Raw genomic sequence first — 24,415 nt, forward strand, 5'->3', positions numbered from 1 at the left:
AACAGAGGAATTTTCCTTTCTCATGGTGGGGAAAATAATTCATAGAAATGATCTCTAAAGAAGTGCAGCTTTGTGCAGGTGCTAGGTAGTGTATACGGAATTACATATGGGTAATTAGTACATGGAATAATAACTTTGTTCATAATAATTAATGATAGCTAAGAAAAAATCAATCTGAACTATGATAATTCACTGTAGAATAAAATAAAAATTACAACTAAATTGTAAGTTGATCAGCAGATCTTTTGAATAAGTTTTGTGTGGATGGACAAGGAGCATGAAAGGATTCATAATGGACAATACCAGCATAGATACACTTACCTTCTGAGTCATCAGGTCCATCTAGGGCATCCAGAACTGCTCTAGACGCCCCAGTTCCCTGCAAGTTGAGTGCTGACTCTCGATAGGACAGCATTGATGCTTGAGATTTGAACTCTCGTAAGTTAGCGATGCTTCCCGAGTAAAAGATGTCTTGACGTGACATTGGGCGAAGCATCATAGATCTCTGTAATGAAACAAAACACCAGATGATTTTAACAAAGAATGGCAATATTTCTTCACTATGTATAATCTTGATTCATATACAACTTATTATATGCACTTCCAATATTACAGCAGGCCCTAAACATGCATGGATTACTTGCATATGGATTTGGTTATCCTATCACTGAGATCTCACCACTATGAATAAAAAAATTTCAAAATAATTAGGTAGAATCATAATAGATGTTCAAACTAGAGAACGAGGGAAATAAAAAATAAAAATAAAAAAAGGATAGTGATGAATAGCTGTGTTTCTACTATTAGATATCTTTCTGTTTTTTTTTTTAACACAAAAGAAATAATGATAAAACAAAAGAGTAGGACCTTCAAGCTTGCATAATGGTTCATGCTGCATTCTTCCAACTTTTTCACTGAAATTTGCATACACAGTAGGACTTCAGTATACCAAAAGTTTACACTGTTGGTCCGATTTAAATTGCCACTAGTCAGATGGATGATGTGAAGTTTAACCATAGCAAGGAAGATGGAGCTCGAGAGAAAAATCACTTTATAAAAACACTAACTGAGGATGATCGCCGCATTTTTAGAATAGCAGAGTCTCCATCCATGAAAGAGCTATTAGAGTTGACTCTTCCATAGCCTCCTGACATTCGTCTCATCTCTTGTGATCCAAGTGCTCGAAGATTTGAAGAAGAGGCCTTTGGCGTTGCTGGTACCACCTGTCAGGAGGACAGCTTGCATGAATACAGGCACCAATAAAAAATACCATGAACTTGATGAAACAAGAATACAGATAAGTGTCAAACCAGAATTTACAAAAGTTACAAAAATAAAATAATGGTCCCACAAAAAGGAAAAGTGATTGCTCTCAGGTTGGTCAGAAAATTCATTAAAATAATACTTATTTAAAACATCCTTGGCCACAATTCCTGCAAAATATTAACAAATAATTTTTACATGTTTCATAAAATTAAGGTTTGCACTTTATAAATACATCAGGATTTCTTGAGATATTTGCGCTGTTCCCTTTTTAGACTCTTCTTTTCTTGAAGTGTAATACTAAGACAACTGAACCTCAATACAAAATAACTTTCTTAGTAGGGTCACGAAAAGCTGTTGATAATTGTGCAATTTTTTTGCACAATCATCAAGGACAGATAGACAGAAATCTGAAATGTCCTTGTGCCCTTGTTTATCATACTGAATATAAAATAATACATAAAATGCAGGAATATATATACATATAAATGAAAACAGATGTACATGTCATTTTGTATATGAATAAACAACATGCAAACACATATAGGGTTAATCTAACAATTCGCCACTTCATAAATGGCCATCTCAGTAGTGATTCATGTTTGTTGAAAGCAGGATAAGGGCATCAAATTTATAACACCACAATTAAGCTCTTTCTGTTCCTCAGCATAAAAACTGATGGATTTTGAATAGATCTTGAATATTATATGAACATGGTCATCAACCTACCTTCATGGTACTGGCAATTTCCACTTTAGATAATCTCCTTTCAAAGTTAGGAACAGATCCATTCTTAGGAATTATGCTGGAGGAGCCTTGATTCATGGCAGGCTGGGAACAGTTTCGTGGCATCTTGGTGCCTGAGGCAAGAGCTGCAACCCTTGCTGGAAGTGGGTGAGGTTCTCCTCCACTTGCAAGAAGGGTCTGTCTTTCTCCACCTGCAAACAGTTTTCCATTAAATAACAGCAAAGATACATAGATGCCTATGTACTTCAATAAATACAATTATTTTCAATGTAAACTGTTAACTGTTACTGTACCAGTATACAGTAGCAACAACAGATTGGTATGATGACCTGGGAAATTTAAAATTATGCTGGGCAAAATTAGAGACAGATTAGTAATGGAACCAGATTAATGATGATCAATCTATACTTTATGAACATTCCTATCCTGGGATAGTATGAAAATATCGTTAAGGACTAACCATTGGTATGGCTTCTCTCTACAGCAGATGTGGCTGGTGGATCTACTGTTGCTTCAAGTGGAGACTCTTTGTCAGGTGGAGTGCTGCCTTGTGTCTCCTGAATAGTAGGCAAGGCCAAGTTGGTTGATACTGGTGTGAGGTAGCCAGACAGATTCAAATGAGAGTGAACACCGGGATCAGGATTCATGCCTTTCTGAGGATAAAATATTACGAGTTAGTAATATTATTCTTAATTCACATAACTGTCCTACTCCTAAATAAATGGAATGATATAAATATTACTGGTTCATTAACCTCCATGTTTTTTTTGAGAACAGGTACAAATCATTAGACTATTGAACTAAAGTATCCTAAGTGTAAACTTAAGTGGTACTAATAAATTATTAATAAACCTCAAAAGATGTATTCTTGAGTGATAAACAAGTATTGTGGAAAGCTATCACACTACTGACAACTTGTTTGCAAAATGACCAAATAAAATACTCAAGAACACATCAAACATCAAAAGATCATAACTGTATTAACTGCCATTAATAATAATCAATGAACAGTTATATCCAAAATGGATAAATATGATAAAGGAAGGGAGAAAACTTACCCTTGGTCTTCGCTCTACGCTTCCATCTGGATGAGTATAAGTAAGGTACGTAGAATCACATAGGGAACCACCTTCCATGTTTGCACGTTTCTCCTCTGCAAGACGCTGTAAGAGGTCCTTTTTCTTCATGCGTGGCACCTCTAGAGGTCGCATAAGGGCCCCAAACCACTGCCATGATTAATGAAGAAAATCAAATTAGTGTTCAATGTTCTGACATGTTTCTTTCAATTCATTACTTTGTTCAACATAAAACAAATAAATCCAACAAAAATCTTAAACTGTTTCAACTAAATATGATGGATTATGTATTCCTCAACTTTTCTTGACTTTACAATCACATAAATGAACTAATATGTGCATTATCATCAATGAAAATATTCTGAATAGGCTCATGGTATTTATCTTTGTACCCATAGATCAACAGACAATCTTCATCAGCATCATGCAACAATTTAGCATCAAAACCTGGTTGTCTCTTTTAAATGTACCATGATTTATGTATGCATATGCTAACTGTACAACTTGAATTGATAAAGCAGGGTAACATACTAGAAGAAAAAAAAAAATTTTCATCCCAAGGAGATGATACATTCAAGAACTGAGGTAATGAACATAGTACTGGGCTCATTTTACCACATTTCTTGCTTTCTGCTTGATGATTGTTGCTACAAATGTTCCTGATATTTCCTTATTTAGTTTGATAACACACAAATAACAAAGTTTATTTTCAGCTGACTGACTTGTATGTAAAATTCACTTAGCTGGTAAATCTGGTAGTTTTTTTTTTTTTTTCCAAACCATAGCAAACAGCAGATTATTATCGCTACTGATTATCTTCTCCATTGAATGCAATACTATGAAATGAATATACAGCATACTATTTGCATATTCCCATATGCTTCCCCTATAATGTCCTATGTGAAACTGTTATACTTAATTTACCTGCAAATTAAAGTATATCACAGCAGACTTAATGTTTACATAACTGTCCAAACATCATACTAATGACAATAGTACTGCAACAGTCCTTCGGGTTTTATTAAAAATTTTAAAATAGTAGATGTAAATCTAAGCAAGCTTAAGATAATCAGCAATTATGTTAGAATAAAAAGGTACCCACACAGCAATTAAGGATTAATCCAGAAATGAGGAGATGGGTGCCCTGCCAGGAGAACACAGAGATCAAATAGTTTAGCAGTGGTGGGAAAATCATGGTGCCAATACCAGACCCACAAACTGCAATCCCAGTTGCCAGAGCACGCTTTGACTCAAAGTAGTAGCCCACGCATACCACTGCTGGCAGGTAGACCAACCCGAAGCCTATCCCTGAGGGAATAAAAACAAGGCATGGGTGGCATGTGTAACATTATCATTAGTTATGTCTTCATTGCACTGTCAACTCACTTTTCAATATAATGCAATGATTTTATGTGAAGCTGCAATGATTTGTAGCTATTAAGACCTATATTAGTTATATTTGTAGCCATAAAGCTCTTAATTGGAGCTACCAACTAAATACTCAAAATATTGGCAATGAGAAGTGGTTGTTCACACTGTGATTTAAAATAAATTCACCCATATATGCAATGCAAAAAGAAATGTAGAGCACAAAACAATTCATTACTTATTTAGATATATCAGATAATGCCAATGTAACTATGATAATCAAAGTTTAAGTAGCCTTAACAATGATTTCTACGGCAAAAAGTATCATATCATTTAAAACATTATCATTCTTTGTAAAAGATAGGTTGTAAAAGAACTCTATCTTACCTCCAAGAACTCCCTGAAAGACCATAAGGTACTCCACAGAATTAGCAAAAATAGTGATGAAGTATGCAAATGAGGCAATTATGCCACCAAATATGCACACAGATCTGCAACCAAACTTGTTGGTCAGTGCAGAGACAATGGGTCCTGAAGGAAAAGAAAATAGTAAGAGTACATTTAAGATAGGGATATCAACTATTTAAAATCTAAATATTTTTTTTTTTAGTTTACAATGATAAATTAGACATTATTGAATCATAAATCAAAAGGAGTACATGAACAACATCAGAAATGAAGAGGTTTTCCCAGTAATGAAAGATAACCTACATATCACATAGGAGCAATGTCATGCTGTATGTATGGAAACAAAATGTGAAAGTTTTTCAATCTCTTGCTTCAGTTTGTCATTTTCTTTAAATCTTAACTTTTCCTCTCTCCTAGCCATACCTTATTTTGTCTTTTTATCACAATTACATATAAATGACAGTAGAATGAAGTAATCATTGAATTACAGATTATACACCACATTAAACAGTTATCTCTTATTATCAAGAAGTGAGAAAGGTTAGCAAAACCATATAATATATCTGTATATGCTTGTGAAACATATTTTACAAAGCAAATCTATTTCAAATTATAACAATGAACTTTCCCATTATTAAAATTAGCTTCTGTGGGATGAAGATTTAGTGATAAAAGGAAAATGATGAAGGTTTTTCTTAGCTTACATGGTGGAAAAAAAGACAGAAAAAAAAAATGTAGCTACCAATCTATCAAACTATATGACTGCTCACACCAAATTTCAAATTAAACAAAATGTTGGAAATCAAAACAATTAAAGAATATGATTTTTTTTAGGTTGAACAAATATCTATATTATATTTTTTTGGGAAGTGACTACTTCCTATTTAAGTTACTCATATTAAAAAAAAGTACATTTTTACTCACCTGCACTGAGATAGACACCAGCCAAAAGAGAAGGAATCCAAGCAACCTTCCCTTTTGGAGCACCAAATTGCAAAGAGATAGTATCCAAGAAAGGACTGAAGGAGTATGCAATGCCATCCACAATGGCATTACAGAGGAAAGACACTGCCACTATCACCCAACCCCATCCACCATCAGGGGGAGGTGGCAGTTCACCTGGTAATGAGGTGACTGATGCAGCATCATCATCATCATACTGAACTGAATCAATACGGCCTCCATCCTCACGACCCTCAAACTCACTCTGAGGGTGACCCATTAGATGTATGTGAAAGGACATTAGAAAATGAACAAAGATATTATGCATGCAATAAATAAAACAAATATAATGCAGGGGTTACATTACCTTACATTTTTACATTTCAGATAGATCTGGACTGGGCAAAAAAAGAGGGGCCAAAAGGGATAGCTAATTTTGTTTCTGACATACCTAGATACTCCTATTTTGAATTGGTTACAGGAAGGAAGAAAACAAAACAGGAAGAGAGTTCCTAAGTTTACCACTAAAAGGCGTGAAATTGTGAAGATACTGGTCAATAATTCAGCAGGTGAGTGAAATATTCTGGACAGAATAATAAGGCAAAAAAATTTGACTCCAGTCTGTTTAGAAGGGCTGTAAGAGTTGAATCTCCCTACAAGTACTTCTGTAGTTTTATAGCATATTCATAATTCACTTGGGACATTATAGTATTCCCATGGTGAATCACATGCTTATTATGTCAAATTACCTGCAGATCTTCACTGAAGGAAACTGTGCGTGCCTTATTTCTGGCTCCCTTTTTTGGTCTGTCAACCATTTTGTCAAACAGGCACTTCCTGAGGTCAGCAAAACCTCTACTGATACACAAAAAATGCTAATTTCTTTGTGGTATGTGATCATCTATTTCTGTCACCTATTCCACATAACACAAATTTTGCATATCATGGTTCATTTTTCTTGGGTTTCACAGAAATGTAGTCAAATCACTGTTGATAAATTGCTGTCATGAAATACCAGCCATGTGCATCCTCCAAGACCATTCCACTTATGCTTTATACACACAAACACACACACACGGAGGTGGTCGCTGAGCTCCAGAGCAATCATCTCTAATTCTACAGTTACCATTGCCTAAGAGTAACCAAGGTGGGAAAGGAGCTGGTAATGTTTGTCCCGTCTCCATATAGTCATGTTAACTGTTGATTAGCAAAATAATGTCCAGGGAAGGTAAATATAAACTGTAGCCTGCGTTTGAGCCATCAGCTGGTTTGTTTACATCTGAGCAACATGGCGGCCGTGAACTCGAAAGATGAATCAGACTTCACAGGATTTCAAGGAATAATGGAGAAGAGCGCTTATGTGAAGAAAATTCTGGAGTTGGAAGGTAAAATTGAAAAACTGTTTGAAAAGTATGGGGCCTGGAAACGAGTTATGACAATGTAAAGAAAGACTGTGCCGATATGAAGAAGGAAAATGAAGCACTGAAAGAGGAAGTTAAGCTAATTAAAGTGAATTGCGAAAAATGTGGAGAATCTCTAGGAAAAGTGATGGAGAAGCAGGCTGAATGGAAAAAAAGTCAGGAAGTGGAAAGAAAGGAGGTAAATTACAAAGTTGCAAGTCTGGAAAAGGAAATCAAAGAGTCTGGGGAGAAAACTTTGGGCCTTGCTGAAATTATAGATCAACAGATCATAGAAGAGAAGATTGCTGAGAAAGTGGTGAAGGTTATTAAGTCAAATGAGACATTGGTGAGGGAAACTGTAGACAAAAAGAGATGTGTGGTGATATTTGGTGTGGAGGAGGATAAGACACCGAGTAAAATGGAGAGAGAAAAACATAAAAAGGTGATAAATAATATCATTAATGTGGTGCAGGAGGAGGAAAAGACCTAGTACAAGAAATAGAGGACTTCCATAGAATTGGAAAGTTCACAAGAGAAGGTATGAGGCCAATAAGAATCAAACTTAAGTCACAAAAGGATGTAGATGAATTGGTGGAGAAGTCATGGAGGCTAGCCCAGCAGGAAACAACAAGGAAGATTTGGTTGAGAAGAGATCTCGGTGAAAAGGAAAGAGAAATGTTAAATGAGTTGAGAAAGGAGGCTTTGAAAAAAATGAAGAGAGGACAGAAGAGGAGAAGAAAGAGTTTTTCTGGAGAATCTTGGATATGAGACTGAGGAAGTGGTTCATAACCCAGAAAAGTACAGCAAGAAAGGACTAAAGAAACTTACAGTATGAGCGGAATGTAATGTATTCCAACATAAATGGAGTGATATCGGGATTTTAGAACTCAACGATTACTTGAGGGACAAGAACCCAGATATTGTGGGTCTTACTGAAACAAAACTGAGAGAGGAGAAGACCTGATGATGGTTGGAGAAGGAAATATAATGTTTGGAAAAGAAATAGAGTAGGTAAGATGGGAGGAGGAGTGATGTTGCTGGTTAAAAAGATATAAAGGTGGATCAAGTGAAAGAAGGTATGGGAAAGGCAGAAGTGCTAAAGATCAGAGCAGAAACTAATGAAGGAAAAAGAGGCACTACATAGTGGTGTACGTACCACCTAAGACAAATGCATGGTCAGTACAGGAATATGAAGAAATGATAAGTGATACAGGAACATGTCTGGAAGAAATGTTGGGTGGCTGTGAACGAACTATAATGATGGGAGATTTTAATTGTAAAGAGGTGTGTTGGGAGGACTGGTCAATGGAAGGATCAGAGACAACATGGGGAAATACACTATTGACACTGGCAATGGAAAATGTGTTAACTCAGTGGGTCAAAGAAGATACTAGGTTTGGAGGAGAGGGAGCATCGTCAAGACTGGACTTGGTCTTTAGTACAGAGCCAATGGTCATTGAGGAGATGAGGGTGGAGTGCCCTTTAGCAAAGAGTGATCATGCAGTTTTGGAGTTCAAGGTGATAGACGAAGAGAAATCTAGAAGAAATGAAGAATATAAAGTGGGAAGATGGAATTATGCCAAGACAGATTTTGGAAACCTAAAGAAATTCTTTCAAGAGACAAATTGGATGAAATTCAAGAGTGCTAAGGAGCAAATGAAAAGTGGAAGGAATTTATAAAATATACAAAGAAGGTGAGAAAAATTTGTACCAATAAGACAACATAGAGAAGTTGGAAAGCAGGACTGGTTTAACGATAGATGTGAAAAGGCTAGAACAAGAAAAGAGGATGCATGGAAGAGGTGGAGAAGGAAAAGACGGATTAAGCAGTGGGAAAGTTACAAAAGAGCAAGAAATGAATATGTGTTGATTAGAAGAGAAGAAAGAAAGAAACAAGAAAAGGATATAATTGATAAATGTAAAGACCAACCAAGGCTTTTTACAGACATGTGAACAACAACATCAAAAATAGAGAAAGTATTGAAAGTTTAGAAGTAAATGGAGTATGCAGTGAAGATCCCAGGAAATGGCAGAGGCTATGAATGGATGCTTTCGGAAGGTATTCACAAAGGAGACTGCTTTTGACAAACCACTGGTAATGGAACAGAAAGGGATTATGAAGGAGTTTCAAGTAACTGTGGAGGAGATCAAGAACATGATGGGGAGTTTAGAAGTGAGAAAAGCTGTGGGACCTGATGGGGTATCAGGATGGATTTTAAGAGAATGCAGGAGCAATTGGCAGAAAAAGTTTGTGAAGTAATTGATGCCTCATTAAGGGAAGGTGTAGTGCCCCAAGACTGGAAAAGAGCTAACATTGTCCCAATCTATAAATCAGGTAACAAGAGAGACCCATTGAACTATAGACCAGTGTCACTTACAAGTGTGGTAGCTAAGATGTGTGAGAGGGTGGTGAAGAATAGATGGACAGACTTCTTGGAGAAAAATGACATACTTTGTGAGTGTCAATTTGGTTTTAGAAAAGGGCGTTCATGCACGACAAACCTGATATGTTACTATTCGAGGGTGATAGATGTAATACAGGAAAGAGATGGTTGGGCTGATGGAATATATCTGGATTTAAAAAAGGCCTTTGATAAGGTACCACACCGGAGACTGATCTGGAAACTTGAAATGGTAGGAGGAGTGCATGGCAGTTTACTAAAATGGATGGAAGACTTTTGGTAGGAAGAGAAATGAGAACAATAATTAAGGACAGACCATCAGAATGGGGCTTGGTGGAGAGTGGAGTTCCACAGGGATCAGTGTTGGCACCAGTAATGTTCAGTCTACATAAATGACATGGTGGATGGGGTGTCCAGTTATGTGAGCCTATTTGCAGACGATGCAAAATTGTTAAGAAAAGTGAGATGTGACAAAGATTGCGAACTACTCCAGGAAGACTTGGACAGAATATGGAAATGGAGCTGTACATGGCAAATGGAGTTCAACACGACAAAATGCAAGAAAATAGAGTTTGGCAAGAGTGAAAGAAGAATCAGGAGTATGTACAAGATAGGAAATGAAGACATAAAACCAGTCATGAAGAAAAAGACCTTGGGGTGACAATTACCAATGACCTATCGCCAGAGAGACATATAAACAAAATAATTGGAGAAGTATTGAACTTATTGAGGAACATAAGAGTGGCGTTCGTATATTTAGATGAAGAAATGATGAAGAAAATAATTACTGCAATGATAAGACCGAGGCTTGAATATGCAACAATACAGTGGGCTCCGAACTTAAAGAAACACATAAGGAAACTAGAGAAAGTACAGAGGGCTGCAACAAAAATGGTGCCTGACTTAAGAGATTTGACTTATGAAGACAGACTGAAAAGAATGCAACTTCCGACCCTGGAAAACAGAAGAGAAAGGGGAGACCTGATAGCAATATACAGAGTGATGATTGGCATGGAAAAAATGGATAGGGAAGATCTGTGTATGTGGAATGAAAGAATGTCGAGAGGGCATGGGAAAAACTAAAATGGCCACTTATAGGAGAGATGTGAAAAATATAGCTTCCTCATAGAAGGGTGGAAGCATGGAATAGTTTAGACGTGGAAGTGGTCAACGCAAGGAATATTCATGATTTTAAGAAAAGCTGGACATTAATAGATATGGAGATGGGACAACACGAGCATAGCTCTTTTCCGTATGTTACAATTAGGTAAATACAATTAGGTAAATACACACACACACACACACACACCGGTAGCTCAGTGGTTAGAGCGCTGGCTTCACAAGCCAGAGGACCGGGTTCGATTCCCGGCCGGTGGAGATATTTGGGTGTGTCTCCTTTCACGTAGCCCTGTTCACCTAGCAGTGAGTAGGTACGGGATGTAAATCGAGGAGTTGTGACCTTGTTGTCCCGGTGTGTGGTGTGTGCCTGGTCTCAGGCCTATCCGAAGATCGGAAACAATGAGCTCTGAGCTCGTTCCGTAGGGTAACGTCTGGCTGTCTCATCAGAGACTGCAGTAGATCAAACAGTGAATTACACACACACACACACTACACTAATGTTAATGGATTGATGTTGAAAATGTTAAAGATTGAGGAGTTCCTAGCAAGAGTTAATTAAACCTGATATGTTAGTATCGTGTGAAACAAAGTGGAAGGATGAGTGGAAAATATCGGACATTGGAAATGGATATCATGATATATGATTGAAAAACAGATGTGGTAAGGGAGGAGGTGGAGTGATGAGATTAGCGAGGAAAAGTGTTTGAGTGGACAAAGTGGAAACAAGTAAAAACAAGTCTGAGATTGTGCAGGTTGAAGTGAAAAATGGTAATGCAAAGTCAATGATATATGCAGGGGTTTACGTACCACCACTGATGAATGCGTGGACAAGAAATGAGCATGAGACTTTGTTGGAAGATACAATAAATGAGATGGAAAGGATTGTATCACAAGACAAGGATGTATTAGTCATTGGAGATTTTAATTGCAAAGAAATAAATTGGGAGGAAGGAACTTTTCAAAGAGGAGAGAATTCATGGAGTAACAAACTGATGAACTAGGCTGTTGATAATCTAATGACTCAATGGATTGACTGTGAAACTAGAATGAGTGGGAAGGATAAACCATCCAGATTGGACTTGTTCACCACTGACGAAGAGATCATAGAAAAAATTAATTATGAATGTCCATTAGGAAAACTTGATCACATACTAGCTGAAATAAGTCTGAGTACAGAAATATTAAAAATAGATGAGGGGTACAAAATAGAAAGATATAGATATAATAAAGCAAATTTTGAAGAAATAAGGAGATACTTTGAGGCTGTGAGCTGGAAATGTTTTGAAGATGAAAAGGATTTGCATGAGAAATGGAACAAGTTTATCAAGATATATAATACTGCAGTGGAGAAGTATGTACCGAAGGGAAGAGTAAACTGTCAAAAAGGGAAGGAGTGGTACAATGCTATATGTGAAAGGGCTAGACAGTGCAAGACTAATGCATGGAATAGATGGAGGAAAATGCGAACACCAAGTAGATGGAAAGATTATGTTGATGCTAGAAATGAATGTGTGAGGATTATGAGGGTTGAAAAACAGAACTATGAGAAGGATATAATGGACAAATGTAAAAGTAACCCAAAACTGTTTTATAGACATATAAATGGAAAAATGAAGAAACGAGAGGGTATAACTGCCCTGAGGGTTGATGGAAAACTATATGAAAAAGTACAAGAAATGGCTGAGATGATGAATGAAAGGTTTCAAACAGTCTTTACCGAAGAAGGAGACTTTGACTTAGCAGATAATGAATTGGATGGATAAAAAACTAATTGGAGTAGAGGTAAATCAGGAGGATGTTATGAGACTGATGGAGAATCTAGATGTAAATAAGGCACCTGATCCAGATGGAATTTCAAATTGGATACTGAAAGAATGTAGGGAACAGTTGGCAGAAAAGATTCATAACCTGGTGAAGACATCGTTGTTGCAAGGGAAAGTACCAAAGGACTGGAAAAGAGCAAACATTGTACCTATATATAAAGGTGGTAGTAGGGAAGACCCTTTAAATTATAGACCAGTATCACTGATGAGTGTAGTGGGGAAGCTAAGTGAGAAAATTATTAAAGATGCCTGGATTGAACACCTAGAAAGCAGCAATGTGTTGACAAACTGTCAGTTTCGTTTCAGAAGAGGAAGGTCATGCTCCTCAAATTTGTTTCATTTTATTCAAAAGTAATAGATACTGTACAGGAAAGGGATGGTTGGGTAGACAGTGTCTACCTAGATTTAAAAAAAGCTTTTGACAAGGTACCACACAAAATGCTACTGTGGAAGATTAAGAACAATGGAGGAGTTGGAGGATAATTATTGGAATGGATGAAGGATTACCTTAGTGAGAGGGAAATGAGAACAGTGATAAGAAATAGTAGTTCTTCCTAGCTAAAGGTCACTAGTGGAGTACCTCAAGGGTCAGTGTTGGGACCAGTCATGTTTGGCATCTATGTGAATGACCTGCCTGAAGGAATTGAGAGTCATCAATTTGTCTGCGGATGATACCAAGATAATGAGGAGAGTGAAAAATGTAAATGACTGTATGAAACTGCAAGAGGACCTTGATAAAATTGGTAGATGGAGTAGAACTTGGCAAATGGAATTCAATCTGAATAAGTGTAAAGTCATGGAATCTGGAAAAAGTAAATGGAGAGTACACGGCAATTACAAAATGGAAAATTTTTGTTTGGAAAGGTCTAAAGAGGAAGTGGATTTAGGGGTAACAATTACAGAGGGCTTATCCCCAGACAGGCATATAAATAAAATCACGGGACAAGTAACAAATCTGCTAAGGACAATTAAAATGGACTTCTCATATTTGGATGCTGATATGATGAAAAAGTTAATTAGTTCTATGATAAGACCAAGACTGGAGTATGCGGCAACTGTGTGGTCTCCTCACACTAAGAAGAATATTAGAAAATTGGAGAGGGTGCAAAGGGCAGCCACCAAGTTAGTACCGGAACTGAAGGATTTGACTTACAAGGAGTGGTTGAGAAAACAGGAAATTCTAACACTTGAAAGTAGGAGAGAAAGGGGAGACATGATAGGTATTTATAAAATGGTGAATAACCTGGATAAAATGGATGGTGACTTTTTAAACCTGGAAACAAGGACTATAAGGGGACATGGGAAGAAAATGAAGAAGGTGCAGTGTATAAGAGACAGAAGTAGCTTCCCTCATAGAGCTGTGGACACCTGGAATGGATTAGATATAGACATCGCAAATGCAGTCAGTGTTCACAGTTTCTAAGCTAAGCTGGACAAAATAAGGTATAAAGACGGATCAATATAAGCTTGCTCCCCTCCTGTAAATTACAACTAGGTAAATACACACACACACACACACACACACACACACACACACACACACACTTGCGAGACACTGTGCCGTCAAGACATCTTTGAGCAACTCGCAGGGAAAAGCTACAACAGGACCTAGAGCCTGACCTAGATGTATGTACAAGGGGGAGAATGGGGCCATAGGTTCTCCTGTCTCCATAATAAATAAGTTTTGGATCATATAGACAGAAAAAAAAAAAAAAAAAGGAAAGGAAAGAGATGGAACAGAGTAGTGCTGCCAGATGCATGACAGAATCAAAACATATGCCATCATGTGAAAACCAGTGGTACATTGAAACACCTGTTAAACTAAGGAAACTGATTGAGGATATTATGGACATGGATTTCCCTGAATTTAGGGATGAAAGAGGTAGTATGAGCAGTGACTTCTGGCATCTAGCCAAAAACATCTCAAATAACTTCACTTCTTCATCTTTCCCTCCTTTATTTCATCCTGATGGCACCACTGCCATCTCTTCTGTCTCTAAAGCTGAACTCTTTTCTCAAACCTTTGCTCACAACTCCACCTTGGACGATTCTGGGCTTGTCCCTCCCTCTCTTCCTCCCTCTGACTATTTCATGTCTACAATCAAAATTCTTCGTAATGGTTTTCCATGCCCTTGCTGGCCTAAATGGAAGGCTTATGGACCTGATGGGGTCCCTCCTATTGTTCTCAAAAACTGTGCTTCTGTGCTTGCACCTTGCCTGGAAACTCTTCCAACTTTGTCTATCGACTTCTACCTTTCCTTCCTGCTGGAAGTTCGCCACATTCAGCCTGTTCCTAAAAAGGGTGACCGTTCTAATCAAACTACCGTCCTATAGCTTTAATCTCTTGCTTGTCTAAAGTTTTTGAATCTATCCTGAATAGGAAGATTCTCAAACATCTGTCACTTCACAATCTTCTGTCTGATCGCCAGTATGGGTTGCGTCAAGGTCGCTCTACTGGTGATCTTCTGGCTTTCCTTACTGAGTCTTGGTCATCCTCTTTTAGAGATTTCGGTGAAACTTTTGCTGTTGCGTTAGACATATCAAAAGCTTTTGATAGAGTCTGGCATAAAGCTTTGATTTCAAAATTGCCCTCTTACGGTTTCTATCCTTCTCTCTGCAACTTTATCTCAAGTTTCCTTTGAGCTCTATTGCTGCTGTGGTAGACGGCTACTGTTCTTCTCCTAAACCTATTAATAGTGGTGTTCCTCAGGGTTCTGTCCTGTCACCCACTCTCTTTCTATTATTCATTAATGACCTTCTTAACCAAACTTCTTGCCCTATCCACTCTTACGTTGATGATACCACCCTACATCTTTCCACGTTCTTTCAGAGACGTCCAACCCTTCAGGAAATTAACAGATCACGGGGACGCCAGGAACGCCTGACTTCCGATCTTTCTAAAATTTCCGATTGGGGCAGAGAAAATCTAGTAGTTTTCAATGCCTCAAAACTCAATTCCTCCATCTATCAACTCGACACAACCTTCCAGACAACTATCCCCTCTTCTTCAATGACACTCAACTGTCTTCCTCTTCCACAATGAATATCCTCGGTCTGTCCTTTGCTCATAATCTTAACTGGAAACTTCACATCTAATCTCTTGCTAAAACAGCTTCTATGAAGTTAGGTGTTCTGAGGCGTCTCCGCCAGTTTTTCTCGCCCCTCCAACTGCTTACTCTGTATAAGGGCCTTATCCGTCCCTGTATGGAGTATTTTTCGCATGTTTGGGGAGGTTCCAGTCACACAGCTTTGCTTGATAGGGTGGAATTGAAAGCTCTTCGTCTCATCAACTTCCCTCCTCTGACTAACTGTCTTCACTCTTTTTCTCACTGCCGAAATGTTGCATCCCATTCTATATTTTATCGCTATTTTCATGGTAACTGTTCTACTGATCTTGCTAACTGCATGCCTCCCTTCCTCCTGCAGCCACGCTGCACAAGGCTTTCTTCTTCCTCTCATCCCTATTCTGTCCAACTCTCTAATGCAAGAGTTAACCAGTACGCTCAATCATTCATCCCTTTCACTGGTAAACTCTGGAACTCCTTCCCTGCATCTGTATTTCCAAATTCCTACAACTTGTCTTCTTTTAAGAGGGAGGTATCGAGGCATTTGCTCCCCTAATTCTGGCTGACGGTTTTGGCACTTTTTCTACTCTTTGGAGAGCCAGCTCAAGTGGGCTTTTTTCTAACTTTCTTTTTTTTGCCCTTGGCTGGCCCTCTTCCCTACGTAAAAAAAAAAAAAAAAAAAAGGTTGATCAACGTAGAAAGGGAGTTAAGGTACATGAAGGAAGTGATGTCGAGTCTAATGGACAAACAGGACAGACTCATAATGGAAAACACAGAGTTGAAATTGAGATTAGCAGAATGTGAGAAGGTCAGTGCAATCAATCAGGGATTAAACAAGGAGATACAAGAAATAAAGAAACAAAATGACATACTGAAAGCCACATGTCATGACTATGAAAACTTCGTAAGGAGCTTGCAGGTTAAAGTACAGGATGGAATTGTGGACAGGGTAGAAGGTGGATTGGGTGAAAACAAGCTGAAGGAACTATGAAATGTATGGAAGCAGGAACAGTTAAATTTTCAGAGGCAATAAACAGACAAATTCAGGAAAACACAAAAGTCGCTGTATTACAAGTAATTAAAGAGAAAGAAGATCTTGTGCGAGATACAGTGGATAAGAGAAAAAGTTTTGTGATTTTAAGATGAAGGTTAAGGAAAAATCCAAACAAATTCACAAGAGAACGAGAAGAGAGAGAATTGGTCAAAACTATTGTTAAACAAGTTCAAGACAGCACAGACCAGGAGGTGGAGAAAGTGATCAGGTTAGGAAGACACAGTAAAGGGGGTAAGAGATCAATGAAAGTGGGAATGAGATCCCAAGTGGCAGTAGAGGAAATTATGGCTTGGAAAGGGAAGCTGGCTGATGATACTGAACACAAGGATACAGGCAACCCCCGCTTAACAAAGGGGTTACGTTCCTAAAAAAAAAACTTTCGTTAAACGAAATTTCGTTAAGCGAACCAATTATAACAAGTTTAACCCATGACTTGAATTTCCATTGAGAGTAAACAAAACAAGAGTGCATCATAGTACAGTATAAGGTTTAATGAAAGTAAAAATTATGAAGTTAAACATTTAAGCAGTTTAATTTAAGACTAAGTCATTATAATGTACACTAATATATGTATGTAAATAACTTTATAATGTTGATGAAATTAAATTTATGAAAGGAGGGAGAGTGGAGCGGGAAATATGCTAGCTGGTAACCTGTGGAATGTAAACAAAGGGCGCATCATTGTACCGCATACAAAACTTATGTACCACATTTCCACAAAGCTTTTCATTTTATTCATTGCAGAGTCACGAGTTAAGGTGGTTCTTTTAGCTTACAAGGAAGATATGATCTCACCAGCCTTCTTAATAGAGTCTGCTGACTTGAAAATGATAGACAGTAGATGGAGTCAAGCCACGGTGGGAAGCAATGCTATTAGTTTTCTCGCCTCTTTCGTGTCTGTGAATAATATCCAGCTTCACTTCTAGAGTAAGAGACTTCCTGGTCTTCTTAGCAACGCTAGGCAACATTGCAAGGCGTTTTGGTGGCATGTAGAGCGAGAGAAGACGAGCTGCTGCTGACACTGTTATTGTTTTGAACTAGGGGGAGTGGGTGGTGCGCGTTTTGTCCACGAGAGGCGCTGGTGTATTCAAAAGCCTGTTGGCTTGCATGATACGGCAGGGCTTTCAAACTTGGAAAAAATTACTTGGATAAAATTTTGTTAAAGCGAGTTTGGTGTTCGTTAAACGAGCAGATGGTAGTAAAAGGAAACCTTTGTTGTCGCGAAATTTTGTTGTGTGAACCTTCGTTAAGCAGGGCTTGCCTGTATATAGATAAAGAGAGAACCGAGAAGAGACGGAAAAGGAGAAAGTGCAAAGAAATGAAGGTAAGAAAAAAAAAAAACGAGAAAAGGATGGAGATTGAGAAAAAGAATTTCTACTAGAGGGTTCTAGACATGAGACTAAAGAAGTGGTACCTATGGAAGAAAGAGGAGGTCGTGGAGGAGCCAAGAAATTAAGAGTGATTTATACTAATATAGATGGGTTGTTATCCAGCAAGTTGGAAGTTAGGGATTATTCACAAAAGAAAAAGCTGGATGTAATGTGCATCGCTGAAACAAAACTAAGAGAAGAGATCCATGTTAACTTTAAAGAGGAGGGATATAATAGCTGGAGGAGAGACAGGAAAGATAAAGGAGGAGGAGAAGTGCTAATAATGGTTCGTGATAATATATGTGTGGAGGATATGCAATATGAAGAGGACAAAGTGGAAGTAATGGGAGTAACAATCAAAACAGGAATTCAAGAAGAGAAAAATTATAGTTACATATGTGCCACCTAAGAAAAATACATGGGGAAGTGAAGAACATAAAGATATGCAAAGAGAGGAGATTAAGTGCCTAGATAACATGACAAGAAGAGATGGAAGAATACTTTTAGTTGGAGACTTTAACTGTAAGAAAGTAAACTGGAGAGAGATGGAAGTAATGGATAATGCTGGACAGTGGAGCGAGGTGGTGTTACAGTTGACTATGGTTAATGCAATGGATCAGTGGGTGGAGGAGTCAACAAGGTACAAGGGGGAGGAAGAACCATTGTTGCTTGACCTAGTATTCACAAAAAGAGCAGAACCCCCTCCAATCATGCAGTACCTTAGTCCAATGGGAAAAAGTGATCATGTGACATTTGAGTTGCAAATACAGGAGGAGGATGGGATAAGTTGCAGAGATGATTACAAAGGAGAGAAATTAAATTATGCAAGAGAGGATTTTGAAAAATTAAGGATTTTTTTGCTGATATTGAGTGGAGAAACATTATATATGGAAAGACAATACAAGGAAAATATAAAATATTCTTACAGAAATATAATGAAGGAGTAAAAGAAATTGTACCTGTTTATAGAGTTTTAAGAAAAAAAAAAATACACACTTGGTACAATGCTAGATGCATACAGGCTAAAAAGGCAAAAGATAAAGCTTGGAAGAAACTCATAAAACAGAGAAATGACAATAACAGACGGCAGTACAGGGATACGAGAAATAATATATTAGAGTAAGGAGAGAGGAAAAAAGCAACTTTTAGAAAGATGTGGTGAATAAAAGCAAAGATGAACCTAAACTTTTCTACAAGTTTATAAATGGCAAAACAAAGAATAAGGAAACAATAGAAAAAATAATTAAAGGAGGGAAGACATACCAAACAGAGAAGGAAATGTGTGAAAAAATGAATAAGAGCTTCAAAACGGTGTTCAATGCAGAAGATTTCACAGAACCTAATGAAAGAATGTGAAGAGCAATTACTGGATCCAATTAGGGAAATAATTACAAATTCAATATATGAAGGGAAATTTCCTATAGAATGGAAAAGAGCCAACATAACACAAATATTTAAAGGAGGAAAGGCAATTGAACCACTAAACTACAGACCAGTGACTCTTGCAAATGTTTTGGGGAAGTTGTGTGAAATAATTATCAAAGAAAAATGGGTTAAATTTCTAGAAGAGAAACAAGTCATATTGAACAGACAATTTGGGTTCAGGACAGGGAGGTCATGTGTATCAAACTTATTAAGCTTTTACTTGAGAGTTATTGCACGACTGGAAAACAGAGACGAATGGGTGGACACAGTATACCTGGATTTAAAAAAGGCTTTTGATAATGTCCCTCATGGAAGACTACTTTGGAAACTAGAGAACATAGGAGGAGTGCTAGGAACTTTACTAGAATGGACAAGAGTTTATTTGAAGGATAAGGAGATGAGAACTGTGATCAGAGATATCTTGGGGTAAAGTAACAAGCAGAATGCTGCAAGGGTCAGTGTTAGCCCCCATTATGTTTCAGATTTATGTAAACAACATTCACATAGGGATAAACAGTTTTACTAATTTATTTGCTGATGATGCAAAGCTGCTAAGAGTTATCAAAACCAGGGAGGACTGTCTGCTGTTACAGAAAGATATTAACAAGCTCTATGAGTGGAGTAAGAAGTGGAAATTGGAGTTTAATGCCAAGAAATGTCAGATAATGTAATTAGGAAAGAGCAAAAGAAGAGCAGTATGGAACTATTTGATGGGAGAGGAACAAATAATGAACACTAAAGAGGAAAAAGATCTGGGAGTGATTATATAGGAAAATTTGAGCCCCGAAAAACACAAAAGCAAGATATTTGGATTTCATATAAAATGTTAACTAATACAAACAAGAGTGCATTTCAATACATGGACAAAGATAAGATGAAAAAAAATCATCACAAGCCTGATACGCCCAAGGCTGGAATATGCAGCAGTGGTGTGGTCTCTGAGCTCTAAAAACGATATAAGAAAATTGGAAAGGATACAGAAGATTGCTACAAAGATGGTATATACCAGAAGTAAAAGACCTAACAAAACAAAAATTAGACAAATGGAAACATGGAGACAGGACACTATGAGCTCCACTCGAACCTTGTACAATACAACTAGGTAAACACACACACACACACACGGGCTACTATCGCCATAACCCAGAGGTTCTCAAAGGAAATGAGACTACCAACCTTAGAAGATAGAAGAGAACATGGGAACCTAATAACAATGACCAAGATAGTCAATGGCATTGAAAAGATAGACAAGGAAAACCTGGTGCTGGTGACAGAAGATGGAAGGACAAGAGTAAATGAAAAGATCAGGATGAGGCAGTGTGTGAAGGATATTGGAAAATACAGTTTTCCACACAGAATGGTGGAAAAGTGTAATGCATTAAATGATGAATTTGTTACTGTACATAATGTGCATAACTTTAAGGAAAAATTAGACAAATGGAAACATGGAGACAGGACACTATGAGCTCCACTCGAACCTTGTACAATACAACTAGGTAAACACACACACACACACACGGGCTACTATCGCCATAACCCAGAGGTTCTCAAAGTGGTCGATATTGACCTCCAGGGGTCGATCGGAACATCCAAGGGGTCGAAAGGGGGGTTGATGAATAATCTGGGGTCGGTGAATGTTTGCTGCTGGAGTAGAAGGGACCATTTAATCCTCCTACTTGAAATTCTTGATAAATAATTAATGATGTCAACATTGAAAGAAAAGGTATGTTGCATTGAGGATGTTTTACATGTATACTTGTACACCAACATATTTTCTTACTGTGTGATACCTTTTTATCGTACTTGATAGCTACTACTACAACTACTACTATTACTACTACTAAACTACTATTACTACTTATACTGATTTTGGCATCGGTGTTTATCCCTTGAATTAAAAGCTAGGGGGTCGATAGAAAATTTCAAACTTCATTGGGGGGTCATCGAGCTAAAGTTTTAGAACCCCTGCCATAACCCATCTCTCAAACACAATAGCAACAAACATCACTGGCCCCTCCCGATTCTAGCCTTGCGAAAGTAGGAAACGTAACACACGTACGTCCACCTGGTAAGCTTATTACATTCCCAGCGGTCCGAGTTCGTGTCTTTCTCAACACCAGGTGTTGCAGGCCAGATTAAACCGGGAGGAAGATCCGGGTGGCGGGATCTTCAGAAGAGCGGATAGTGCCGTGCCACCAGTACAATAACAGCGGTCAGCTTTCATGGTTCCCTCTCTACAGTGTTATTTAAGCGTTACTCTTTTGGACTAACGAGTAATATGAGATTAAGATAAACACCAGCGTTCCTTTACAAGTATGTGTTTATTGAGAGAGAGAGAGAGAGAGAGAGAGAGAGAGAGAGAGCGTGCTACTGTAGTGAGAGGTCTACCGCCATATGTGGCCTACCCAGTACCCAGGTGCAGCCTGAGGTCTACCGCGTGACCCGCGTTCCTCAGGGACCCTCCCCGCGTAACAGAGGAGAATTCAAGGCTGTGTTACGTTGCCCTCTAAAGGGGGTGTGAACTACACGGTCTGTTCATACAGCAAATGAATTTTTCCATTATACGGACATGAGTAACAAATTGCACTGCAACCTGAGCCTGTGTGAAATATTAGAATTAATATTTCTCTTTGTATTAGATATACCAATGTCCACAGTAACGACTCTAACACGAAAATCTACCAGTAGGTACTGTAACTGACTGATTCAACATGTGCGAGAGGTGTGTACAGCCATAGTTTCTCATCAACGACGAGGAGAGATGGTAGGAACAACATATAACCCCATCCAAATTGATGAGGCAAGATTTGCTGGTCGACGGAAGTATACAACCGAGGAAGGATGCTGAATGGAGACAACGCTCCTCTCTCCGAGTCCGAGGACAGTGACGCAAAACAAGAAAACAGAAGTCATGGGCGTAGAATTGATGGGCCTTGGGTTTTTGGTCTTAAACAAGGCTCAGACTGTCGGTACTTTTGGGTGGAATGGCGTGACCGCAACACTCTAATCCCTATTATTGAAAGGTAGTGTGCATATGGTTCGGTGATTCACTCAGATGAGTGGCCTGCTTATAGCAACCTAGATGCCATGGAGTGTCAGCATTTTACAGTGAACCACCAGCAACCTTTTGTGGATCCAGTGACAGGAGCACACACAGCCAGTTGAACGGTAGTGGTTGGACGCTAAAAACGGTGATTCTGAAGAGAATTTTTACCTTTCTTCCTTATCTATTAAAGTCATTCCTAGGATATGTACAAATTAAGTGTTTATTGCTAAAATAAAAGTATGGAAATGTGTGATATCCATGAGGGAGGGATAACGCAGCGGTAGACCTCACGTTATAGTGCTAACGGGAGGTAGATTTCACGCTATAGTGAAGTAGACCTCACGCTAAAGTAGCACCGAGAGAGAGAGAGAGAGAGAGAGAGAGAGAGAGAGAGAGAGAGAGAGAGAGAGAGTTAAGAGGAAGGGATTGGGGGGTGATTCCACCATATACTTAACTTCGTTACTATAAAATATCTTAACAGTTACGTTATAAGTACCACTTCAGTAATTACAGGCACCTCAAAATTTACTCGTTAGTGCGTGTACAAGCGATCACTTTACATGTTATATATATATATATATATATATATATATATATATATATATATATATATATATATATATATATAATTGTTGCAAGGAAAATTAAGGGCAATCAATAACATGTAATTACAAATTTTCATGTTTCAATAAACAATCATGAATCAGATAACAAAAATGACAAACACTATTGGTGTCGGATGAATTCTGTCTAGACTGTTGAACTGTGAATGTATGTGCAGGGATGGAGAGTGGCAGGGGGGAGAGATATAATTTATCTTGATAATCATTTTGCTTATTGGATCTTTCATACTGAGTCTTTTATTCACTTACGTAACGTCTTGACGTAGTGATCTCATCTCGAGCAATAATAATGATGATGATAATAATGATGATGATGATAATAATAATAATAATAATAATAATAATAATAATAATAATAATAATAATAACAATAATAATAATAATAATAATAATAATAATAATAATAATAATAATAATAATAATAATAATAATAATAATAATAATAATAATAATAACAACAACAATAAGAAGAAGAAGAAGAAGAAAAAGAAAAAAAAGGAAGAAAAAGAAAACTTTTGTGTAATATTAACATAAAATCAAATCCTTGGTGTGTTCGGTCTGTCCGTCTGGCTGCCTCATGTGTTTTGACGAAGGTAGTTCAGAGGATACATACAAAAACTTCCCACCTTGAAATGGTTGATAACTCTCGTCGAAAAATGCCGATATCTAACTAGTTCCCACAAAATAAGGTGTTGGCAAAACAGTATTGGTGCAGAGGGTGAGGGGGAGCGGGACTGACGTGCATGTGGATCGGTTCCTACGTTATTTTTTCTCTGAATTACTAACGCGTTCCTTGCATAAAACAACACATCCTCAGTGATGACAGTTAACTGAGCAGCTCATTCCTCTGATGCAACATTACTGTAAGCGGATGTCTACTGATAATATTGAATGAAACACTATAAAGCAAACAACAAAACAAAACAAAATTATTACAAGACAATTATTACAATGGCATTCCTGCAATCAGTAGAGCGTTTTATTTATTTATCTATTTATCGCAATCTGTAAGTTAGAAACGTAAGGATAAAAGGCGTGTTCACCTACACTATGTAAATATCTCGTTAATTGTAGAGTTAACATTGAAAACTTATAGTTATAATGACCACCACCTAGTCATATGGATCTCTCTCTCTCTCTCTCTCTCTCTTAGATAATTATCAACTAGAAGTTGGCAATGAACAAAGTTGTGTAAAATTTTTCGTTTTACACACACACACACAAAGGTTCATCATAAGGTGGTTAAACCTAAATAAAGTTAGTATCTTTTAATCACGGGTGTTT

The 24,415-nt window shown here is 37.7% G+C and overlaps 1 protein-coding gene across 13 annotated transcripts in view; it reads right to left on the reverse strand.

The window, feature by feature from the left end:
* The window catches only part of LOC123518851 (monocarboxylate transporter 1-like), a 132,128-nt gene that overhangs the window by 69,577 nt on the left and 38,136 nt on the right, over positions 1-24,415 (reverse strand). For 10 of the 13 annotated variants that reach the window (XR_006678900.1, XR_006678899.1, XM_045279891.1 and 7 more), the window contains exons 3-10: positions 5,787-6,069; positions 4,842-4,985; positions 4,189-4,394; positions 3,069-3,236; positions 2,471-2,663; positions 1,993-2,201; positions 1,068-1,223; positions 322-505 (exon numbers count right to left, since the gene is read on the reverse strand). Coding sequence is in view for 11 of the 13 variants with exons in the window: in XM_045279891.1 (XP_045135826.1) it covers positions 322-505; positions 1,068-1,223; positions 1,993-2,201; positions 2,471-2,663; positions 3,069-3,236; positions 4,189-4,394; positions 4,842-4,985; positions 5,787-6,069 (1,543 nt within the window). In the remaining 2 variants the exon portion in view is untranslated. Of the gene's footprint in view, positions 1-321; positions 506-1,067; positions 1,224-1,992; positions 2,202-2,470; positions 2,664-3,068; positions 3,237-4,188; positions 4,395-4,841; positions 4,986-5,786; positions 6,070-6,553; positions 6,792-24,415 lie in introns of all 13 variants that reach the window. The other 3 variants (XM_045279895.1, XM_045279896.1, XM_045279893.1) reach the window with 1 other exon arrangement.

Source organism: Portunus trituberculatus, chromosome 44, assembly GCF_017591435.1.
Source record: "Portunus trituberculatus isolate SZX2019 chromosome 44, ASM1759143v1, whole genome shotgun sequence".
Lineage (NCBI taxonomy): Eukaryota > Metazoa > Arthropoda > Malacostraca > Decapoda > Portunidae > Portunus > Portunus trituberculatus.